Source organism: Erinaceus europaeus, chromosome 7 (genome assembly GCF_950295315.1).
Source record: "Erinaceus europaeus chromosome 7, mEriEur2.1, whole genome shotgun sequence".
NCBI classification, from domain to species: Eukaryota; Metazoa; Chordata; class Mammalia; order Eulipotyphla; family Erinaceidae; genus Erinaceus; species Erinaceus europaeus.
Genome location: NC_080168.1, coordinates 4,310,139 through 4,332,654, shown reverse-complemented (window position 1 = coordinate 4,332,654; position 22,516 = coordinate 4,310,139). Strand labels below are relative to the sequence as shown.

Below are 22,516 nucleotides of genomic sequence, written 5' to 3'. Positions count from 1 at the left end.
TCTATTCTGCTGAAATCAAAGCAAATATGCTGTGATATTTGGGACTGCTGTTTTAAAATATCTTTAAAAAATAGATATTTCTGGGAGTTGGGCGGTAGTGCAGCGGGTTAAGCGCACCGTGGCACAAAGTGCAAGGACAGGAGTAAGGATCCTGGTTTGAGCCCCGGCTCCCCACCTGCAGGGGAGTCGCTTCACAGGCGATGAAGCAGGTCTGCAGGTGTCTCTCTTTCTCTCCCCCCTCTGTCTTCTCCTCCTCTCTCCATTTCTCTCTGTCCTTTCTAACAATGATGACATCAATAACAACAACAATGATAACCACAATAAAACAAGGGCAACAAAAGGGAAAATAAATAAATTATATATATATACATGTATATATATATATATATATATATATATGTATGTATATAATAGATATTTCTTTGGAATCCAACCTGAACTTAATTTAGCATTTGAGAGGCTCTCTGTAATTCAAGTAAAGATATAGGTGACCCTATTAAAAAAAAAGTATCCAAACACATTTCACTTATCAAATTATTGTTTTTATTAAGATCATGAGCTTATATGCATTCACAGGTACCCTCAAATGATTAAAGCATTTTGAGGGAGGGCTGACTAATTTATTCAAACCATTTTTTTATGCAGGGCTGGAGATTGACCCTAGAGCCTCAGACATGGACTCAACTGCTGAATCATTTTCCCCACCCACACAATATTGATTTGTTTATTATTTAACTGTGAAAGAGTGAAGGAAAGCACAAGACAGCAATGCCCCACGCCAGTCCCCTATGTGTGAAGTCCTTGCTGGCTTCCTGTAGTGACTGGAATAGAACCCAGAGCCTCACACCAGCTGGCTGGCTCCATCAGCCCTGCCCAGACACCTCCTCCCACGCCAAGGTCCTTTATTGGAAAAGCAGGTTGGCTGAGATGCTTTCTGAAAGCTTGGACTGTATTGTATGCATATGACTCTGGGGGTGATGGGTTAGTTGCAAATGTCCTCAAGCCTTTGAAACCTTCTGGGTGGTTTTCCTAGCAAGTGGAGCTGAGAGACTTCCTTACGGATATTTGCAAAAGGACTCCTACCTGTTATAGAGAAGACCTTCTCTGCCTTTTAGGCTGCTACAGCAGAAGATGGGTTTTCAGCAGCTCAGCTCTGCAATTCAGCACAGAAATGCTCTACCGAGCAAGTCTAAGTCCTATTTTTTTTTGTTTGTTTTGTTTTGTTTTTCCCTAGTTAGTATCCCCTGCCAAATCTGTGACCAGATTTGGGGCTGCTCTGAGCTTGAAAAGGTAAAAATAATAATAATAATAATAAAATAAAACCTGAAAAAGGAAAAGGAGGGAGTCATTGAAGGTACCAGGACAAAATGTAGGTTTGTATTCTGGCAACTGTGGTTAGAAATTGTTGGACATGCAGTGTGGACAAGGGGCTGGGAGAGGAATGGCACAGGTTTTAAAATTCCACTTTTTAAAAAATTTTATAACAAGTACAAGCAGTCCATTTACCATTTCAGCCGCAAATACATGCAAAAACTCTTGCAGACAGACAATCCTTAACTATTATTCAGAAAGGACTTAAAAAACGATCGGATTGCTCTTTTCCTCTTTTGGAAAATTTTGCATGTCAAAGGAGAGGAGCCAGTATCCATTGGTTCCCCGTAAAACACATGAAAGAACCCAGACATGCTCTAATTAAAGGGACTCCGTGCACTTATTTTGAATAATTGATAGCCACACATACAGATAGATTCCTCCCTCCCTTTCTCTACCTGGATCCCCTCCCCCTCTATACTTGGGCTTAAATCGGTAGCTGCAATCACCAAGAAGATCTTCTTTCTCAGCCTGACAGCAGGAAGCCCGAACCCAGTGACTCACACAGCTCCCTGCCCAGCAAATCGTCCATTGAGCTCAAGGAAAAGTTGCCCATTTTATTCGCCTGGGGCCTGACTTATTCTGCTCCGGAGCCAGGAAGGTGACCGACCCAGTGTGCTGAGAAGACCAGTGACCAGAAACCACACCTTCTCCAGCCTTTTTTGCTTTATCCGATTTTTTTAGTTGACATCAGTCAAATTGGGCAATCCCAGAGAGCTAGCTGGGTTGGCTCTTGAGTTTCCCCAGTCCGTCTTCCATGATCCTTAGCTGGTGAGAAGCGCCGCCGGACTCTCAGCCGTCTGCTCTGACCACCCCAAAAAGGGTGACAGGGCTTGCGGGATGGGTGAGGGTGGGTGCAAGGACACAGCTCACGCTCGCGCTTCCTGCTCTGCGGGTGGAGAGAGGGGCTTTGTCCCCTCGCCTTTGCGCGGGGGCCGCTCACTTTCGCGACCGGCCGGCAGGTGGCGCGCTTGGTTCACGGTGAGCCCCGAAGGGCGCGGGAATGGTGCTTTCCTCTCCGTGCGGTCGCCCTCCCATTGGGACCAAGAAGGTGGGGGCGGGGTGGGGGGGTGGCAGCTTGCAGAGGAGGGGCAGTTCTGGGGTGGTGGCGTGGTGGAGGGGTTGGAGAACGGAGGCCCCACCCGGAACCGGGGCTTTTCTCCCATGCAGAAGAATGCACCGAATCCCGAGTCCCCCCGGACTCAGGCTGCTTTTTTTTTTTTTTTTTTTTTTGCAAAATCTCCCGCCTGCAGCCCCGGCCCGGGCATTTGGGGAACAGACCCCGGCCTGAGGTGCCTATACCCTCAGAAAGTCCACAGTGACACCCGCACAGGCCTTGCTGTCCGGCTGCGCTTGCTGGGGCGACGGGGAAATGGGGGGTTGAGGATGGGGGGGAGATTCAGGAGAAGGAGGTGGGGCGGGGTGACCCCCAAACAATTGAGGCCACCGCTCCGGGCCACTTCAGAGCTCCCCCGGAGCAAGGTCCTTCGTGCTTCTGCAGGTTCTCGTCCTCTGTCTTCAGCCCCTCCCCCACGGCACCCCCAAACTGTCCCCTTCCCCCCAAGGTTGGGAGAGTTCTCTGCTGCCAATGCTGCCTGGACGGGGGTTGGAAGCGGGGCATGGGGGGTGGGGGGAGGCAGAGTGACCAGAAAGCCTTCCGTCCAGCCCCTGGAGATCAATCTAAAAGGAGCCTGGGCACCCCTATGGGTGCTGTCCTCGACCTTGAGGACCTCTGGGGTCCCTGCTCTCCGGGAGAAAGAAAGCAGCAACCGAGGCACACAGCCGCTGTCCCCGCGGAGAACCTGGCCTTCCTTTGAGCGTCCTCAAAAGCCTTTAAAACCCGGGCTGAGCCTGCAGAGCTGCGCGCAGGACTGGAGCCACCCCGGGGACCGACCGTCCTGGGGTCCACTTGAGGTCCACAGAGTCGTTTTCTTGCAAACACAAAGCCTTGTCCTGCCCCTCCTGCCCCATCGGGTAAACTTGGGTGGAGTGGTGGTAGTGGTGGTGGGTGTGGGTACCCAAACCTTTTATCAACCCCCCCCCCCCAACACACACACACACACACACTCACACTTCCCCAAATCTTCTTAAATACACACTTGGAAAGCTCTTTCTGCCACCCGGACACTGAACCCGAGGTGATACCAGGAGACCTGACGCCTCCCTCCAGCGGGGGGCTGGGCACCCGGCTGGAAGCTGGGGCGACCGTGCACCCCGCGGAGCCCGGGGGCGGGGCCTGGGGCGGGGCCTGGGGGCGGGATCAGGCCTGCCGGGGCGGGGTCGGGCGCCCCATCTGCGCTCCCATTGGACGCGGGCCCCAGACTGGCGGGCGCGCGTCACGGGCCGGGCCCACCCCCTTGGCGATGCCTTCAGCCCGCCGCGCTCGCAACTTCACCATTTATTCCACTGGGATAGAGGCAGCAGGAGCGGCGCTGGCACCGGCCAACCATGGCTGCTGGGATTGTCTCTTTCGTCCTCTTTTCGTTTTTCTGGGGGATATGCGATGCTGTCACTGGTTCCAGGGTGTACCCCGCGAATGAAGGTAAAAAAAAAAAGCGAGGCGGCCTTCCTGCGACTGGGGGTGCAGAGAGAGAGAGTGGGGGGGTTTGAGGGCGAATGGTGCCTGGGAGCAAGCAAGAGGCCGGCGGGTGCAGGAGGAACGGCCCCTGGAATGCACGGTGCGCCCCGAACCTGGAGCCTAGATTGCGGGGACCCCCCTCCCCAGGGTCACAGACTCATTGCGGGGGTGGGTGGCCCGTGCATTGGAAGGGCTGGTTAAGTTTGCAGGAAAAGGACAAAGTTTATTAGCATCCGCTGGCGAGGTCAGCTCCGGGCGCCCAGAGGTGAAGCGCAGGGGCCAAGGGCAGAGTGGAAAAAGCAAAATCTTTGTGAGCACTTGGTGCCCTGACTGGCACTGGCCCACCCAGCTCGGGAGAACCGGGCAGCCCCGGGCGCGGGGATGCGGTGAGGGCTCCGGGTGCTGCGGGATTCTGGCCAAAGGCTTCCGAGAGCTCTGTTTTCTGCAAAGTTTCCCGAGCCCTGCGCTTCCTCGGACCCGGCCGCCCAGCCTCGGTTGCGCAGTGGTGCCGTGTCGCTGCTCCTTGGTTGTCTGTGACCTGATTTCTTGCATCGGGCGTCAGACACCTTGCTCCTAGCCGGGCCCCCCTCCCAGGGTGCTATCTCTGCTCTCTCTCTCTCTCTCTCTCTCTCTCTGGTAGGGATGGTAGGTGGTCAGTCTTCCTCGGATCTCCCCGGGGACCCCCCCCCCCCCCCCCGCCAACAAGCAAGTTACGGAGTCCTCAGGCAGTGAATAAACAAATACCCCGCGTCTTGCTTCTAGAACTGTTGTGCGCGGGTTTTGCAGAAAAGCCTGGAACGGTGTGGACCGGGCTGGGTGGGTGTCCAGTGGGTTTGCGCTTCCGATCCGACGTGCGCGGGGACGGGTGGCCTTTGGGTCACGGCCGGGGAAGGGGGGTGGGTGGGTCTTCGTGCTAGAATGGCAAATGATCTCCGAGGAAGGCGAGTGGGATGTCCGTGTGTGTCTGTATGTCTGTGTGCAAGTGTGTCTTGCGGACGCGCGCAGATGGCGTGAGTGCATGGATGCGCGGACGCGGATGAGTGTGTGTGTGTGTGTGTGTGTGTGTGTGTGTGTGTGTCTGTGCCTTAGCGTCGTCCCTCATCCACCCATCCATCTCTCACCCACCCAGTCACCCAACCGTCTGTCCATCCATCCCGGGTCCATCCATCCCCTCTCCCCCTTGCAAGCTTCTCATTTCCCCTGATCCGAAGGAGGGAGCCAAAACCCAACTTTGCCTTGGCTGGACAGCCGGTATCCAGAGCTCGCCAGCCCGAAGAGGCTCCAGGAGCCTCACACACCTGCCCGCACACGCCACTGCTCGGGGGCCCAGGGGCGCTCTCGCACCCCCATCACCACCACCGCCATCACCCCCGCCTGCCTTGGGCGTCGCTCCTGGTGCCACCTCCGCCAGTGCGCACCCAGGCCTCGGGGGTCATTTCTCCCAGTGGGACCCTCGCGCCTTCCCGGGACCTGCTCGTGCACTGGTTAGGAGTTTCCAGAAGACCATGCTTGCTAGCACTAGACATAGTGAAGGTTTTTTTTCCTTCTAGTCTCTCCATTCTTCTTCTTCTTCTTCTTCTTCTTCTTCTTCTTCTTCTTCTTCTTCTTCTTCTTCTTCTTCTTCTTCTTCTTCTTCTTCTTCTTCTTCTTCTTCTCCCTCTCCCTCTCCCTCTCCCTCTCCCTCTCCCTCTCCCTCTCCCTCTCCCTCTCCCTCTCCCTCTCCCTCTCCCTCTCCCTCCCTCTCCCTCTCCCTCTCCCTCTCCCTCATCCCTCATCCCTCTCCCTCTCCCTCTCCCTCTCCCTCTCCCTCTCCCTCTCCCTCATCCTTCTCCCTCTCCCTCTCCCTCTTCCTCTTCCTCTTCTTCTTCTTCTTCACCTTCTTTCCCCCCTCCCCCCTCCCCTCCCCTTCTCCTCCCCCTCCCCCTCCCCCTCCTCCTCTTCCTCCTCCTTCTCCTTCTTCTTCTTTTTGGAAAGAAAAAAAAAAAAAAACACTACTCGGGAGACCTATAAAAAAAAAAAAGGGCTCTGTTGGAGCCCTAGGCAGATGCAGAAAGAATGGAGCGGGGGACAGTCACCCCCTCATTTCCCCTCCTCCCCCTGAAAAATTAATTCATTTCGTTCCTTTTTATTCCCATCACGTTTCCTTGCCACCCCCATCCTTTTCCCCTCCCTTTCTACTCCCTCCCTCCCCCCCCTTTTTTTTTTTGTAAATTGGGTCTTATTGTTCCCTTTGTGTCCCTAATCCACCTTACATAAATCCAAATGGATGTAGCGGGCTTTTCTCTGGGGACGGAGAGGAGAGAATGAGGAGGGGGGACCCAGCTTCAGGCGGGAGAGGCCCAGGGAAGGCTCCACATTTTAAAATAATTAACAGACGCCAGGAATTCAGGCTCCTCAGGAAAAGCAGGAGGAAAAAAAAAAGGCAGATTTTAAACTCCTCTGACTTGAGGGGAGGGTCGGGGAGTTGGGGTACAAATGAGGAGGTGGGGCCTTGGGTTAGAGACTGAGAATTTGGGGGTTCCTGGGGAGCAAGGATGTGTCCTATCTATTCCCACCCTTCCCCCCAGCCTGGAGAGCCAACATCCTCATCAAATTAATAAATCCACTGGTTCCTTGGAGATGGGCCCGTCCACTTCCCTGGCCTGCAGATTTCCCTGTGGAAGATAGACCTGGAAAGGTTGGGTATTCACGGAGACTTTTCAGTTTCCTGGGTGCCTAGGGTGGTTCCAGTCTAGGGCTGGTTTTCTGCAATTGGCTAGTGGCCTTCTTGCCCCTGTTACCCTGCTATGGGGTTATACTGAACCTTTGCCGTATAAAGCAAGCTCCTCTAACAGGCTGCACACTCAAACCGAAAATTCAAAGCAGTGCTTTTCTTCAGGGTGAAGGATTGGAGTCTGAGTGTCCTCTAAAAGACCCACAATGAGAATCCCCTAGTCTATTCCCATTCCAATTCCAAGCATCTTGAATCTCCCCTCCCCTGCTGCTCTCCTTTTGGAAACTTTGATATTGAAAAAGGCAGCGGCTACCATATCCAGAACCTGTTTATTTGTGGTGGTGGTAGCAGGGGAGAGAACCTTTTCTTGACCTTTTGAGTCTACACTGCTAGAATTCATTGGTGACTCTGTCCCTGGGCTGATGAGTTATGCAGTCATCTGAAACTTGCAAAAACAAATAACTCCAGTAGATAGCAGACAGAGATGAATGTGTAGCTTGGTCTGGCGTGTAACTTGCCTTATACACATAGATATTTCTTTATTTTTTTGAATTGTACTTGAGATCAGCTGTTCATCCTGCCACCAACCCCACTTTTTTTTTTAAGAAAATGAATCGAGAGTCCCCGCGACAGAATTTTAAATGCTAAGCAAGTTAAATAAATACAAACCTTCAGATTTAAAGAGGGGGAGAAGATCAAGTCAGTAATGGTTATTTACACAAGCGAAACTGAGTTTAGGTTTTGATCAGAGTTGGATATGTGTGTCCTGAGCGCATATGGAAGTGCTCAGGCAAATGCTTTTTGTCGTGTGGGCTTGTTACAATTGGAAATTAATATATTTCTTTTCCTTTTTTTTTTTTTTTTTTTTTGCAGTTACCTTATTGGATTCCAGGTCCGTTCAGGGAGAACTTGGGTGGATAGCAAGTCCTCTGGAAGGAGGGGTAAGTTTTAAGTAGCTCTTGGATCCAAAAGGGGAGAAAAAAAAAGTGATTAGCAACTTTCTGAGAGTCCTAATGGTTTGATTCTTGTTGATTGTGGTGAGGAGGTCAGATTTCCACCATGGCCTATGAAGTGAATTACGCTTTGTTGGAGAAATCCTATACTCCCTTTGGAAAGTACTAGAAACCGAAAGGACAGAAAGGGGGTTTCAAAATTAGGCAACCTGTGGGGGTGGGGAGATAGACTTCTATGCCTATTTAAAACTAAAATACCGGCAAGAAATCTGATCTGGGGGTCAAATTAGAATCTCTGCCTGGGACTGCATGAGGTCCCGACAGGGTTAATTTTAGAGTAGCCATCCCTGTTTTTTCCAGATGAGGAAAAGGAATATACAAAGATAGCAGGGGAAGAAAACATTTGTAATCATGCCTGGTATAGGTTGCTTTCTCTGCACTAGCAGCAGAGGACTCCCCATCCTGCTATCCAAACCATGAATCTTCAGTTGCTATTCTCTGACATGAAAACTTTATGCCATCAGACTGTGTGCGTCAAGGGGGGAGGGGAACAAACCAAGCTAGTCCATCTTTGCTGCTAAATATAAAAAGTCCAAGTCCTGGGGACCTTGGGTCTCTAGGGGCTGGTGAGACTGGGTTCTAAAGAACCAGAAAGTACATCACTGTGACTTATTCCCACATTTCCCATTACTGCATCTATAGGAAGATTCAGAAAATAGAATTAGGTCAGTGCCATCTCCTCCCACACTACCCTTTCCCTGTAATAAGCTTTGGAATGAAATCACTACAACCTGCAACTCTGGCTTCTCAGATTCTTTAAAAATTAAGCAAACCACCCAGCCTTTACCTGCTGGACAGTCTATCACTGAGTCCATTGATTAAAAACAGTGAGGATAAAAGATTGCTTGCTATCCAAGACCAAAAACCAACAAAAAGTTATACTGCTAGCACCCATTGCTGTGTTTCATACCCGTCACTTGTGTGTGTGTGTGGGGGGGTACATTCAACAATTAAAAATTAAGATTTCTAGGGTCTGTTCTGGAAGCCATGCTTTAAAAAATAGACAAGACAAGAAAGCAGTTCATGACAAGGACATCATGTTATTCACGTGTCCTGCTTTCCTGTTTTTTCTGCCTGGACTTGACTGCAGTTGGTTCAGCCTCTACTGAAAAATCCTGGTCTTCCCTTTAAACCATTTTTTTTAAGGGGAGGGAGAGTGATTGGCAGGCCTCTGGCAGTGTAGACAGGTTGCATTCACCACTGATTGCTGCCAATTGCTCTCGTCCTTTTGAATGCGAAGAAAGGTGCAACTTTATCTGGTGCAAGTCAGATTCTTGTTAACCCTATACTCTGGAAAGGTCACTGATTCAGGGTGACTTTCCCAAATTTCACCAGGGGGATGGCTTGAAAGAATGAATGTATTAGTGCTGCTAGCAAAATTGAGGGTGACATCTCTCAGTTCCTGCATTAAAAAAGTTAAGTAAGCCTACTCTTTCTTCTGGTCTGCTCAATCTGGTCTGATTTTGGACTTTGCTTATTATACTGAATATGCACGTGACCTATTTAAGAGCAAGAGGTGACACGTTTCTGCAGTGCAGTATATGGATCTTCTAGTTTCTCAAAAGCTTTCCCTTCAGTTTATGAGGCTACAGAATCTCTGTTCCACACAGCTGAAAGGGCACCTGGCTACTCTCTCTAGACACAAAACTTCTCTTGGTTGTGTCAGAGTCTTAACAGCAGCTGTGTATAGTTGATTGCATATAGCCCAGGCAGTTTTTATAGGCAGTTTTTTTTTCTTTTCCCCCCTGTTGCCTTAAATCCTCTGCATGTAGCATTTTAAGTGAAATTGGGAGGGGTTGGAAATGAAATTTTATTTGTGTATAATAGAATTACTCACTCCAAAATACACAGTCCTCGTTGAGAAATGGTGTGCCGATTACAATGTTTAATTAATCTCCACATTTTGCAATCAATGTGATGAATTGGACGTATCCCAAGTGTAGTGTTGGGTTGATGTCAAAGTTTTTTTTTTTTTTTTCTGCTTGAGAATTACAGCATATTTGAGGCTTTTGACTATTTTAAAATGTCTACTTGTGATTGGAACAGCTCACATCTTTCTTGCCAGGGGATTTGAAATTATACTTGTGTCCGATTATGACGTTTATTTGTTGCTGCTGTTCTTAGAAAGAAAAAAAAGATTTTATTTGATGATATCATCACATCAGATGTAAAATACTGCCTAGCAACAGCTCACTGTTCTTTTTTTTTTTTTTTTGTTTTGTTTTCTATAAGGACAACTAAGCAGAACAGGAAAACCATAGAAAAATAATGATTTCTGATGTTAGCTCGGTAGCAAACACCTTATCTGGGCAGTGTTCATTTGAAGGAGTATATTGAGTTTCTGACACTGATTGAAAATACAAAGCTAAGGAAGATTCCTCTCTGTTCTGCTGAACTGATCAGTGTGTTCAGACAATGAAGTTCATCCTGGAAAATTTACGTTAGGCCCAAGTTTTCCAGTAGGAATCTATCCCTATAGAGACTTCCATTTATGCTCAGAAATGTGCTGTTTTCCCTTTTTCTTTTGTTATGAAATGAGAAGCATGCTGTATAATTTGTGTGTGAGTGAGAGAGTGCATCTGAGAGGTGGGGGAATACATATTTAGCTTTACAGGAATGTCCCTCCCAATCAATACATTACTGGTGATTTATTACTTAGTGAATGAATTGAACATTTTCATCACCTCAGGGCACTTATCTCTCCTAATTCCAAGGTTCATGATAGCAGCAGATGAAAGGACAGGATTTTATGCATTACCACCCTTCCCATAGTAGCATTTTCATGCAGTAATAGTTTTCCAGTGCACAGATGGGAAGCCCCTAGAAAGACACATTATGGCTCCGTGTACTTCATCGAATTGAGTGGAACCTGAAGTGGAGCTATTATGGAACACAGTTTTTGTTTTTTTGTAGGTTTCCCCTCTCTCCTCCCCCAATTATGTTCACGTGTTAGACAGTTAAACTGTTTTATACCATTATTACACACGCTGATGGTGAATTGGAAGCCTACCCATCTGGTGCTTTTAGGACTATTTTTAGGAATTATAGTAAGAGTGAAACTAGGACTCTTGTCACAATGAGTTCTGCGGAATCCTCACAGTTGTGGCCCCATCATTACAGTCTCTATACTAGGAAGCAGACTGCAAAGGAAACTACAAACTCTTTCACTAATGTTCCTAGACTTTCAGTCACAAACACCACTTAGTAATTTTATGAGTATTTAGGAGAAAACCGTACACACATTGTTATTTACTCTGATGTCCCTGTATGTCTTAAAAATAAGAATCCATAAACTTTCTTTTCCTTGAATCTATGATCTTGAGCAGTGTTATAAATGACAGCATAAGGGAGAAATCTCAACCATAACATTTACTCTCGGTCAGTCCCAGGATTACTGAAACCTGAATGGTAAGATTTTCTTTTCACTTTAAAGAGTAGAGAGAGTGCCAAAAAAATTGACTGACATTTTTTTTTAAGGTATTAGAGAGCAAAGTTCTGACAGGAGCACCTCTAATTAACTGATAATTGTCTTCCTTTGGCAAGCTCTGCTCTTCCTGCTCTTAATTTGCAGGTCTTTGCTCAGTTGTTGAAACAATACACATACTAGTTTTGCATTTAGGAATCAATTTGAACTCTTGCCATTTGAAATTGTAGCTGTTTTGTAATAGGTGAATTTGAGGTTGTCAGACCACCACAAGACACTGCTGAGAACTTATAAGCAATAAATCCACCCCTGCCTGCTGATCTAATTTAGGCAAAAAAAAAAAAAAAAAGTTACATAACTTAAAAAAAGATTCTCTAATAAAACATAGTCTTCTCTTCTACAAGATATTGTTATCTTTATTGGTGAGGATGGGTAGTCAGGAACTTTCTTCTTTACTGACATAGAAATCAAGTCTGTGTCCCATGAGAATAAACTGGGATTGGCACATCACTGTGGGGCGTAATTTGTCATTGACCCCCTTCCTCTGGACCTTTGCAGTGGGAGGAAGTGAGCATTATGGATGAAAAAAACACACCAATCCGAACCTACCAGGTGTGCAACGTGATGGAAGCCAGCCAGAATAACTGGCTCCGAACTGATTGGATCACCCGAGAAGGGGCTCAGAGGGTCTACATTGAGATCAAGTTCACCTTGAGAGACTGCAACAGCCTCCCTGGAGTCATGGGGACTTGTAAGGAGACGTTTAACCTGTACTACTATGAATCAGACAACGACAAGGAGCGTTTCATCCGAGAGAGCCAGTTTGGCAAGATCGACACCATTGCCGCCGACGAGAGCTTCACCCAAGTGGACATAGGGGACAGAATCATGAAACTGAACACGGAGATCCGGGATGTTGGACCTCTGAGCAAAAAAGGCTTCTATCTGGCCTTCCAGGATGTGGGTGCCTGCATCGCCCTGGTCTCGGTCCGAGTGTTCTATAAGAAGTGCCCCCTCACCGTCCGAAATCTGGCCCAGTTTCCAGACACCATCACGGGGGCTGACACGTCTTCACTGGTGGAGGTTCGAGGCTCCTGTGTCAACAACTCAGAGGAGAAGGATGTTCCAAAAATGTACTGTGGGGCAGATGGTGAATGGCTGGTCCCCATTGGCAACTGTCTGTGCAATGCTGGGCACGAGGAACGCAATGGAGAATGCCAAGGTAAGGAGAACCATACTGTCCTTTTCACTCTGGCCTAGTGCACATAATTGAATCAGAGTTGAGACCCAAATGGAGTGAAGCCAGTAATTAGCAGCCCCAGTGGGACATGGTGGGACGGAGGGGTCTAATGAGTAAGCGCTTCAGCTCCAGGTGGCAAGGCTAAGGCATTGCTAATGCTGGCAAAATAAGTGAGGCTGCTGTAATCAGCAGAAGACCAGACAGGCTTGCTAACAGCCACTCAGATGTGAACCAGCTTGATGTATCCTCTCAAATGTAAATGAACAAGCATAAGAAACAGGCCTGATTGATCCTCCTTTGAAGAGGATGGACATATTTTCAAACCCTGGGTTTCCTGTCACTACACTTGGTGCTATGATAGGAGATGTGCCAGCTCTCTCATCTTAAGTGTGTGTGTGTGTGTGTGTGTGTGTGTGTGTGTGTGTGTGTGTGTGTACATGTGCTTGGATGACTTCAGTGAGACACTAGAATTGTGTGTTCCTTCTCTGTCTTCGAAATTACAGTCAGCTGGTGTGAAGGACACCATCCTACTTCATCAGTCTGGTGGACCAACGTCCTGCAAAGTAACAGTGTTTGTGCTCTGTTCTCTACTCACTGAGCACCTTTTGATGAAGTGTCTGAGTGAAATTATGCTTGGCTTAAGTCCTCATTTCTCTGAGGTGATGAAGAGCTAGTAAGAGTCTTCTTTCTTTCTCCTTTTTCTTTTCTTACTTGGTCTGTGCTCTCATAAGCAATAGTAACTTGGTCTATTGAGCTTATTTATTTATTTATTGTTGATTTAAGGTCCAACTAATTACTATTTATTGTATTACTAAGGTGACTTTGTTTTCTCACCTAAAGTGTATACCATTGTTTCTTTCTTCATTTAATTATTTCTTTCTGTCAGAAAACTAGGCTTTCCATTTTTTTTTTCTTTCTTTCTAGCAGTTTTGTTTCTAGGGAAGAGAGGAGGATAATATTTAGTTATACTTATTTTTATGATCATATCAGGTGTAGACCAAGGCTTAAAATGAGTCATTTCTAGCTTCTATTTTTGTTTTTCTACATTTGTCTTTTATGGTTGTCACTAGTCTGCTCCTGCCAGTCTTAGGGTGAGCATTACAGAGTTACAGAGTATAACTCTAGCTCCATCCATGGAACAGATCAGATTAATCTTTTCTTTGGGTGACTGTTGAGCTGTAGACAAGATTGCCACATGGTTCATCTGATTTGGTGATTAAAGACCCTGAAATAACTGACTGCCAAACAATTTGTCTGGCATTTCAACCATCTTAATGACAGGATGGGATTAACTCTGGGGCAGTCCTCTTGACTGACTGGAAATTAACAGTTATAACCTAGAGAAGATGGTATTTGTGGTCATTTGCTGTTATCAGGTTCTGCATTTCTCCTTTCATTGTTGATTAATTTTTCCTTCTTTGCATCAGTTATTTCTAGGAGTAACTAGCCGTGGGAGGCCTTTAATGTCGTTGTAAACAAAGCAGAAGGAAAACTGGCTAGCTTTTTTTCTGTTGACCTAGAGTACAAAAGTAAACTGGAACATTTACAAGTGGAATTTTAGGGGCTAGAAGATAAGCACATAGCTGTTTATGTACAAGTGGGTTTGAGTCCCAACCATCCCAAGAAACAAGGCAAGGGAGCTCCACCAAGGAATGGTAGAACAGTACTGAGACAGCTCTCTTCCCTTTCTGTCTCTTTCTCAGGGACTTAAAAGGGAAAAAAAGAAAAAAAAAATAGAACTAAGGAATTGGAGTTATGCCTGCATCAAGCCTTTGTGTCTCTCTCTCTCTCTCTCTCTCTCTCTCTCTCTCTCTCACACACACACACACAGGAATTTAAAGATGTGTTTTATAGTGATTATTATTCTTACTATTATTATTGCCCTCCCCCCCCCCTTTTTTTTTTGCTTTACAAGAGCAACCTCAAGAGTGGCTAAACTGAATGAAACCCCTGAAATATATTCTGGTGTTATTATTAACACCTGCTATTGTTATTGGCTTCTGGAGGACAAGACTTGTAATTGGAACAGTGACATGGATAGGGTCATGACACAACATCACATTGTAAAAATCATTTTACCTTTTTGATTTTTGTGAGATAGAACTTGGACCTTTTCTCTCCTTTTCTTTTAGACAGAGACAAAAGGAAAGAGAGAATGAGACAGCCCACAACATCAAGGTTTCCTTCAGTGTGCTGGGGATTGGGCTTGAACTTCGGTCCCACACATAGCAAAGCAGCACACTGTCCAAGGGAACTATTTTACCAGCCCCAGAACTTGCGCCTCTTATATGCCAAGAGTCTTCTGTAACTTAAAGTAAAAAATGCCATCGTCTTCTTCCATTTCCTGCTTGAATGTTCATACTTCAGGCCTTACTTAGTACATCTCTCTGCATCTAATGTCATTGATTTTCCCTTGTCACAGAGCCCAATAACTCATACATTGCTCCACTGTGAAACTCCTTGACATTTTTACAGCCCAAATTAGAAGGAAAAGAGAAAACGATAGGAAAGAGAAGTGAATGTAAAAGCAATTGAACATTCTAGTGGTTCTGTTTTATGGAAATCATCTTAGAAATCCAGTTAATCATATGCTTGCTTCATGGAAGGGGGGGAGGGGGGTCAGAAGAGTCTCCTGGCCAGTCTACTTCTGCACATAAAGTTCCTATCACAGAGGCAGATAGTTTATGGAAAGGGCAGGGTGATGGGACCACTTTGGAGAATCAGAAGTGTTTTTGCAACTGCTACCCAGATATTTACTTAGTCATTCATAAAGTGATTTGCTTTTTCCAGAATTTTTTTTTCTTTTGCACAAAACTTGCACTTTACATATATATATATATATATATATATATATATATATATATATATATATATACATACCATGGTTATCACTGGGGCTCAGAGCTTGCAGGACAAATCTATTGCTTTTTATCAGATAAGAAAGAGAAAAAATAAGAGGGGGACCAGATAGAGAAAAAGAGATGCAGAGAGACACCTGCAGTGCTTTCTTCACTGCTGTGAAGTTTCCCCACTGCAGGCAGGGAACCCAGGTCCCTACACAAGGTTACAGGTGAGGTTAGCCAGGTGTACTTTAATGCAACAAGCCTCCTACTTTAATGCAACAAGGTCAGATACTTGAATTACCTTTGGGGAAAAAAGAAAAAAAAACATTTGAAAGTATTTTAAAATTCTAAATGTGTGAGAGAGATATCAAAGGTGACTGCATTGTAAAAATCTTAAAAGCAATAGGACTGATTGGTGATCTATATTTTTGGCATCATTGGTAGGATATCAGTGAGGGATCTGAGTAAGTAAGACACAGTAAGAACATCAAGGACGAAGATGCTTGTCTTGATGTGGCCCCCTTAGCTCTAAGGCTGTGAGCATGATCCTGATGTGTCCCTCATGGTAATCATACTTGACTTACAGATGTGCAGTGAGAACCTATAGAAATGTGTGACTGGTAAAAAAAATCCACCTGGCCCATCACAAGACTTTAAACTTGAAGTTAAGTGCTCCTTAGCACTTCTTGTGTCACTGAACTCTTCTTCGCAAGGCCACAACTATTGATTTTGCGTGGGTGTTGAATAGAATGTAAAAGAGGACAGAAGAAGTCTGTGCTCTCTGCTCCTCTTAGAAGTCAAGGTTAAAGACTGGAAGCATTGGCCGTCCCCAAACAGAGACGAATGTCCCTTTCCCCACTTCATCTTCAAAATGATATGTGCAGAGTGCCATTTTCTTCCCTTGTAAGGAAGAGAACTTTCCTTTGAGTGAGAGAAAAGTGATTGGAGGGTAGAGCAAGAAAAGACCTGGGTGAAAAGAGAGCTTAAGAAAGAATAGAAGAAAAAAAAAAATAAGGAGGACTGGCTTAAGTCTTCAGAACTCTGCCAGCAGGCTCCTCCTCAATTGTCTTCTGAATGGGTTTGCTGAAGCCAGGACAAAGAGAGGGACAGGTGAAAGGTCACCCACTTCCTCATCCATCTTCCTTGGGGTCTGAGGGGTCAGAGTGAAGATTGATTAAGATCTTAAATGTTTGACAAAAGATCCTTGGGCAGAAATGGCCAGGGCGGGTGGGGGCCTGGGGTGTTCTGTTGTCTGCATCTCTGCCCTGGTCATCTGCCAGAGACTTCCAGGGGCCTCAGGGACAGAACTACACTTCCTCTTGGGGTTCTTCCCTCCTAGTGGTATATGCTAATGGAGACTGAGGACTTCTGAAGAGCCTCCTTAGAAGTGTCAAGAGAGGTGGGATGAGGGCAGGCTGCTTTAGGAAACAGCTGCAAGTTCATTCTGCTGTTGAATAGCATTTTCTAAAATGAGTTGGCTCAGTCTCCCTCAGGACAACAATGCCTATTAGCTGCTTATCTGTCTCTCCCTGGTCTCAGAGCTGAGCAGCAGTTTGAACTTGCCTGCAGACTGGTACAGAGGATGAATTGTCCTGTTTGGTTAGTTACGAGGTCTCCTCAGGCTGTTGAAAAAAGGAAACAAAACCCACCTGAGAACCTCCTCTCTCTCCTGTCTACTAGTGAGGAAACTTCCCAGATGTTTTACAGGGCTCTTTTCATTACGAATATGTAAGCAGAATGGGAAAGATTCTTTATTAACTTACATTTGACTTAATTAAAAGGAAGAAAAATGGAAGTCGCAGATGGAATCTTCGTGAAATATCAATAAGTAACACTAATAAAAATAAGGCATTACTAAAGGAGTCATTTCCTGAGGCCAAGCTGACCACAGATGTGACAAAAGTAAGCCCTTCTCAAGTACGCAATTTGTGCTCTGAGTTGTCTAGGATAATATATACCTAGGATCTCTGTCACATGTCAGAGCATAGATGGTACCTTTTTATGTTATAGAAAATACCCTATTAAAAGCTTTTTGGAGAAGGAGCTTTGCAGAAGAAAAGCTTTTTTTTTTTTTTTTTTTAAAGAGGATCGCTTTGTTTTTTAATATGCTTTAGAAGGACCTTAGGAAAAAGCAGGAGTGGGAAGGAAGCATTTAAAATATAGTTCAGAGAGATACTGTTTGATACCCGGTCTACTCTGGAAATATTCCTTCTCCCTTTGAATCATGCCTTTACGAACCAATCACTTGAATCACATGACTGCTTTCATGTCTGTCTTTGATGCATGGCTGTGATCACTGAAAGACACAATTCTTTAGATAGAAGAAGAGCAGGGTTTAATTATTGTCTTTTTTCTATTATACTTGTGACCAGACTTCCTTTGTGAGTGTGAAGCATTCAACGGTTTCTATTTTGAGTTCACTAAACATCACATAGGAAATATCTCAGTTAGGGAGTTTTGAACATGGTAGGTAAGATTTGCTGACTTACTTCTGTGTAACAGAAGCTTCCTTGTACCTTTCAAAAATAAATTAAGACATGCTTATTCTGTTAAGACTTGAATGTTTAAAAAAAAAAAAAAGATTAAATGACTTTTAGGCTATTACTGACCAAAGCAGAGGTGGCTGTGATTCCCAGTTCTCTGTTTGACTTTTCTCACTACTTAAGGACTGTTTCTCTCTCTGCCATTTAACTGATGAGTCTCTGATTACCTACTTCAATCTCTTACTCCTATTTCTTATGAGTTATAACTTTAACATCTGGCAGTCAACTCACATAGCTGTACACCTGACTTTGAAAACACATTCTTACCTTGACTCATTTTCTGTGATGTTTGACTCTGATGACATAATTCCCTAGTTGAGAAAACAGCTTTTCTTTGTTTTTCATAATCGGTGACTAATATTCTGAAGAGTCAGATGTTCAACCACTGAGCCACAGCCCTTCTGTTGACTAATATTCTGTGGTATGGATAAAGACTAGTTAATTTTCCCCCTCATGGGTAGGCATTTAGGTTGTCATATATATATATATATATATATATATATATATATATATATATATATATATATATTTTTTTTTTTTTGCTGGTAATATTTTTAAGTGTGCCTATTTTTATTCTATTTTATTTTATAGTTTTGATGCCTGGGCTGAAACTCAGGGTCTCACACACTGGAATCCTCTGCTCTATCACTCAAATATGCCAGCAACATAAATGCATTCCTTAAAATGGGTGATCGTGGGGCCGGGTGGTGGCATACCTGGTTGAGCACACAGGTTACAATGAGCGAGGACCCAGGTTCGAGCCCTCAGCCCCGACCTGCAGGGGAAAAGCTTTGCAAGTGATGAAGCAGTGTTGCAGGTCTCTCTCTCTCTCTCTCTCTCTCTCTCCCTTTTCTCTCAATTTCTTTCTTTTTTTTTTTTTTTGCTTGCTCTGAATTTTATTATCTTTTTTTTTTCTTTTCTTTTTTTTTTTTTTTAATTAAAGAAAGGATTAATTAACAAAACCATAGGGTAGGAGGGGTACAACTCCACAGAATTCCCGCCACCCAATCTCTATAACCCACCCCCTCCCCTGATAGCTTTCCCATTCTCTGTCTCTCTGGGAGCATGGACCCAGGGTCATTGAGGGTTGCAGAAGGTAGAAGGTCTGGCTTCTGTAATTGCTTCCTCGCTGAACATGGGCGTTGACTGGTCGGTCCATACTCCCAGTCTGTCTCTCTCTTTCCCTAGTAGGATGGGTCTCTGGGGAAGCTGAGCTCCAGGACACATTGGTGGTGTCTTCAATCCAGGGAAGTCTGGCCGGCATCCTGATGACACCTGGAACCTGGTGACTGAAAAGAGAGTTAACATACAAAGCCAAACAAATTGTTGAGCAATCATGGACCCAAAGCTTGGAAAAGTGGAGAGGAAGTATTAGGGAGGTACTCACTGCAAACTCTAGTATACTTCTGCTTTCTTACTTTGGTGCCATACTCCAAACTCTCAATTTCTATGCAATAAATAAACGTAATAAAAATATTTTTAAAAAATTGGTGATCACACCTGTACAGTCTTCTTCAAATCAATTGGCTCAACTTACTGTAGCCCTTTGCTGGCTTTGTCTTGGATGAGTGCATTTGAAACTTTCCTTGTTGTGAGAATATAAAAGAAGGAGTTCATTCCAGACAATGATTATGGGACATAGTGGGTCTCATTAAAAGTTCACTGGCTCAATGAATAAATAAGTGCATAAGGATTCATGACCTTTTTCCTATTAAACATTTAGCTGATGGAGTCATGTTTCCTGGGATCAACACAATATACCAAACTCTTTGCATGTGACTAACTAGGTCCTTGTTTATAATTCCTCCTTCATTTGGGTCTTAACTATTTTCATCAACCTGTTTACAAATTGTCTCTGATTGAATGCTCACAAATTTTTCTGTACTACATGGAATTAGCATAGCCATTCCTACACAGCTATGTGAATTTACATTTGGATTTTGAGACTTGGATTATTTCCTGTTGATATCTGTGTTACTTAACCAGATGGGTAACCATGGACTCTTTAACCTCGAGTTCACATATGCAAAATTGGTGGAAATAGTATCTTATGTATCCTACACAAATACAGGCATGTACATACTTATAGGATAAAAATCTAACTACATACACACTTCAGATCATTAAATGGCACTAGCTGGTAACCGTTATTATCAATTGTACTGTTGTCAGGATATCTGACATTTAATCAGAAATAAGGATTGTTTGATCAGTATCTGTGCAGCGTGGGAAGCAGTTTATCTAGGCTTCAAAGTCGAAGCTTGACTTTGTTATGTCTGTTTGGTGACAATGAATAGTGACCCAGAAACAAAGGTGTAGATGTTATGAAATGGCTGGTATTTTCTGCATTGATTAAATCATCAGTTTCCCAAGTAACTCACACTAGTATACTGGTTCTCAAAGTGTGCTGTAGTTGAGTTCTCCAAGGCCCTATGGCCTGGAAGGTCGAAATTTCAGCAACACCATGATGTTATTTGCATCTCTTCTCTCAGGAGTGGAGTTTTCAGACACACACCATGGTAGTAGTTGAATACAGGAACAAGGAAGGGAACCTAATTGCCTTCTATTAAGGCAGACATTAAAGAGATTTGAAAAGATATTATTCTCCTGGCTGTCTTCCTTTTGTTTTGGATAAAAATGTTATTTGTGTTAACATGCACTGGCATTAACTGTTAGTATTTAAGTATGGACCAACAATTAATTTGAAAATGTATTAGTTGCAATGTCTATTGGTAAATGTTGACAGCTTTAGCTCCTGTCATTTAAGCCGCTTTGAGATCCACAGTGTTTTTTTTAAGTGTGCGAAGGAGTTCTCAGACCAGAAAGTTCAAGAACTGCAGCAACACTGATCTATCAGTCTTTTCCCGTCCTATTCACAGTGCACTTCTGTCTGGCTACAGACAACTAATGAACTTTAGAGTGGACAGGACATGGGATAAGAAAGCCCTGAAAACTTTTGGAGTTGAGATTGAGGCAACTCTGAATAAAGAAAGGTGCTTTATTTCTTCAACCCTTTATCTTTCTGTAAAATTAGGCTCAATTTATAGCTCTTGGCTTTTTAAAAATGGTTTATCCGTGTCCAATAACACGGCTCAGTGCCCCCTTTGGTTTTATTGTGTTGGTGAGAAGGAATGATTAAAGGAGGCCTAAGCTGTCCCAGGGACCCTGAGGACTGCCTTTTTTTTTTTTTTTTCATGTAGAACCTGGAACCCTTCTCACTGTGTCTCTTTACGGCTGGTACCTCAAAGCCATTTTGGGGAAAAGAGCAGGTGAGGTCAATAGAGCCTGGAGGATAATTAATAATGCCATGACTAAATGGGTGTTTTTTTTTTTTTATGAATATTCAGAGTCTATCTGGCCTGCCTGGGAATCAAGTCATATGGGTCCAGTTTCCACTTCTCTCTGGAGATGTGAAGCCTTTGCTGGGTGAGAGCAGGTCTTCAGCTGTCAGCCTGAGGTCACTCTTGTGGGAGACAGGCCCTGCATTTGTATTTGCATATTCTTTAAGCACCTTCATGCAAAACCATTTCCCTCCTTTCCACAAAGGCAAAGAGGCAGGCCTTCCTCTGGCAACCCCAGCCAGAATCTCCTTCTGTTGATACAGAATTCACGGATTTAGACACCATGCAGATTCATTTGGTTTTGATCTGAATGCTGCCAGAGACTGGAGGTGGGAGGCAGACGGTGAGTTATTTGTACAGGGCTATTTGTTCATTTATTAATGTTGTTGCTCCCTCTGCTTTAGCCTCATATCAAGCCCTCTACCATGGCCTCTTATCTGTGGCTCCCTGGTCCTCTTACCCACCTGCAAACTCACCCAAGCTTCTCCTAATACTCATTTTATTTTGACCTTTGCTAAAGAACTTCAGACTGTTGGATCCTTTGGCCTGTCTAATGACAGCTTTGGCTGGAATCTTGCTGTTCTTTCAAGGCTGGGAGGAGGTGGCACTATTCAGATTATGCTAGGAATGTTTCAGAGTGTCCCAACAATGGCCCTTAAAAAAAAAGAAAAGAAAAGGTATAAATGAGAAAGATAAAATCCTTTGAAAAAGAATTGTCAGATCTCAGGAAGCCCCCCTGCCCCCCCAATAGGCCTTAGGTCACTGATGAGCTGGAATCCATTCATTCTTTCTACAAAGAGAAAGCTTCTAGTATACAACCATCACGGACATTCCTCTGTTTTTCTGTGTATGAATGAACGCACCAGATCTTTATATCTCCCAGTGCAAACAAACTCCCTGAACTTCATGTGAAAACTTTCTTTCAAATACATTTCTGAGAGGTGTAACATTTTTTTATTCTGTCCTGTAGTCCTTGCATCTAGTGACTTTGGGTTGGAAACCGTCTCTTGTTTTTTTGTCTTTCCATTCCACCCAGCTTCTCCAAACTTGGCCAACTTTCTCTTTATTCCCCTCAAATGGGACAACTCTACACAGACTAATATCTGTAAGCAGATGATAGATTTCACCCACCAGACCCCTCTCCCTTTCAAGTCAGGGCTATCTTCTGAAGGTCCAGAACAGATGCATTCCATAAACTCGAAGAAGAGAACTTTGTCCGAAATGTTTTTTGAAGTTGAGTTACTTCTGAGTTCAAGTTAATTTCACAGGGCAGAAAACAGGCCAAGCCCCAGACTCTGCAGTATAATTAAGTGGAGGCCGGGTCAGAGAAAACAACATGGAAATGTGGAAAAGGTTTGGTTTTCAGCTCCACATGGTTTGACAGAGTTTGGTGATGCTGTTCGAAGTCCATTTGGGATGGATTATTAGGATTAAGGAACAGCAGAAGGCT

The 22,516-nt window shown here is 44.7% G+C and overlaps 1 protein-coding gene across 2 annotated transcripts in view; it reads left to right on the top strand.

Moving 5' to 3' along the window:
• The first annotated feature begins 3,766 nt into the window (after positions 1 to 3,766).
• Positions 3,767 to 22,516, top strand: part of EPHA4 (EPH receptor A4) — a 166,937-nt gene continuing 148,187 nt past the window's right edge. The window contains exons 1-3 of one of the 2 annotated variants that reach the window (XM_007521123.3): positions 3,767 to 3,913; positions 7,536 to 7,603; positions 11,658 to 12,321. In XM_007521123.3, the coding sequence (XP_007521185.1) occupies positions 3,820 to 3,913; positions 7,536 to 7,603; positions 11,658 to 12,321 (826 nt within the window). In that variant the 5' untranslated portion in view covers positions 3,767 to 3,819. The remainder of the gene's footprint in view (positions 3,914 to 7,535; positions 7,604 to 11,657; positions 12,322 to 22,516) is intronic. The other variant, XM_007521124.2, reaches the window with a different exon arrangement.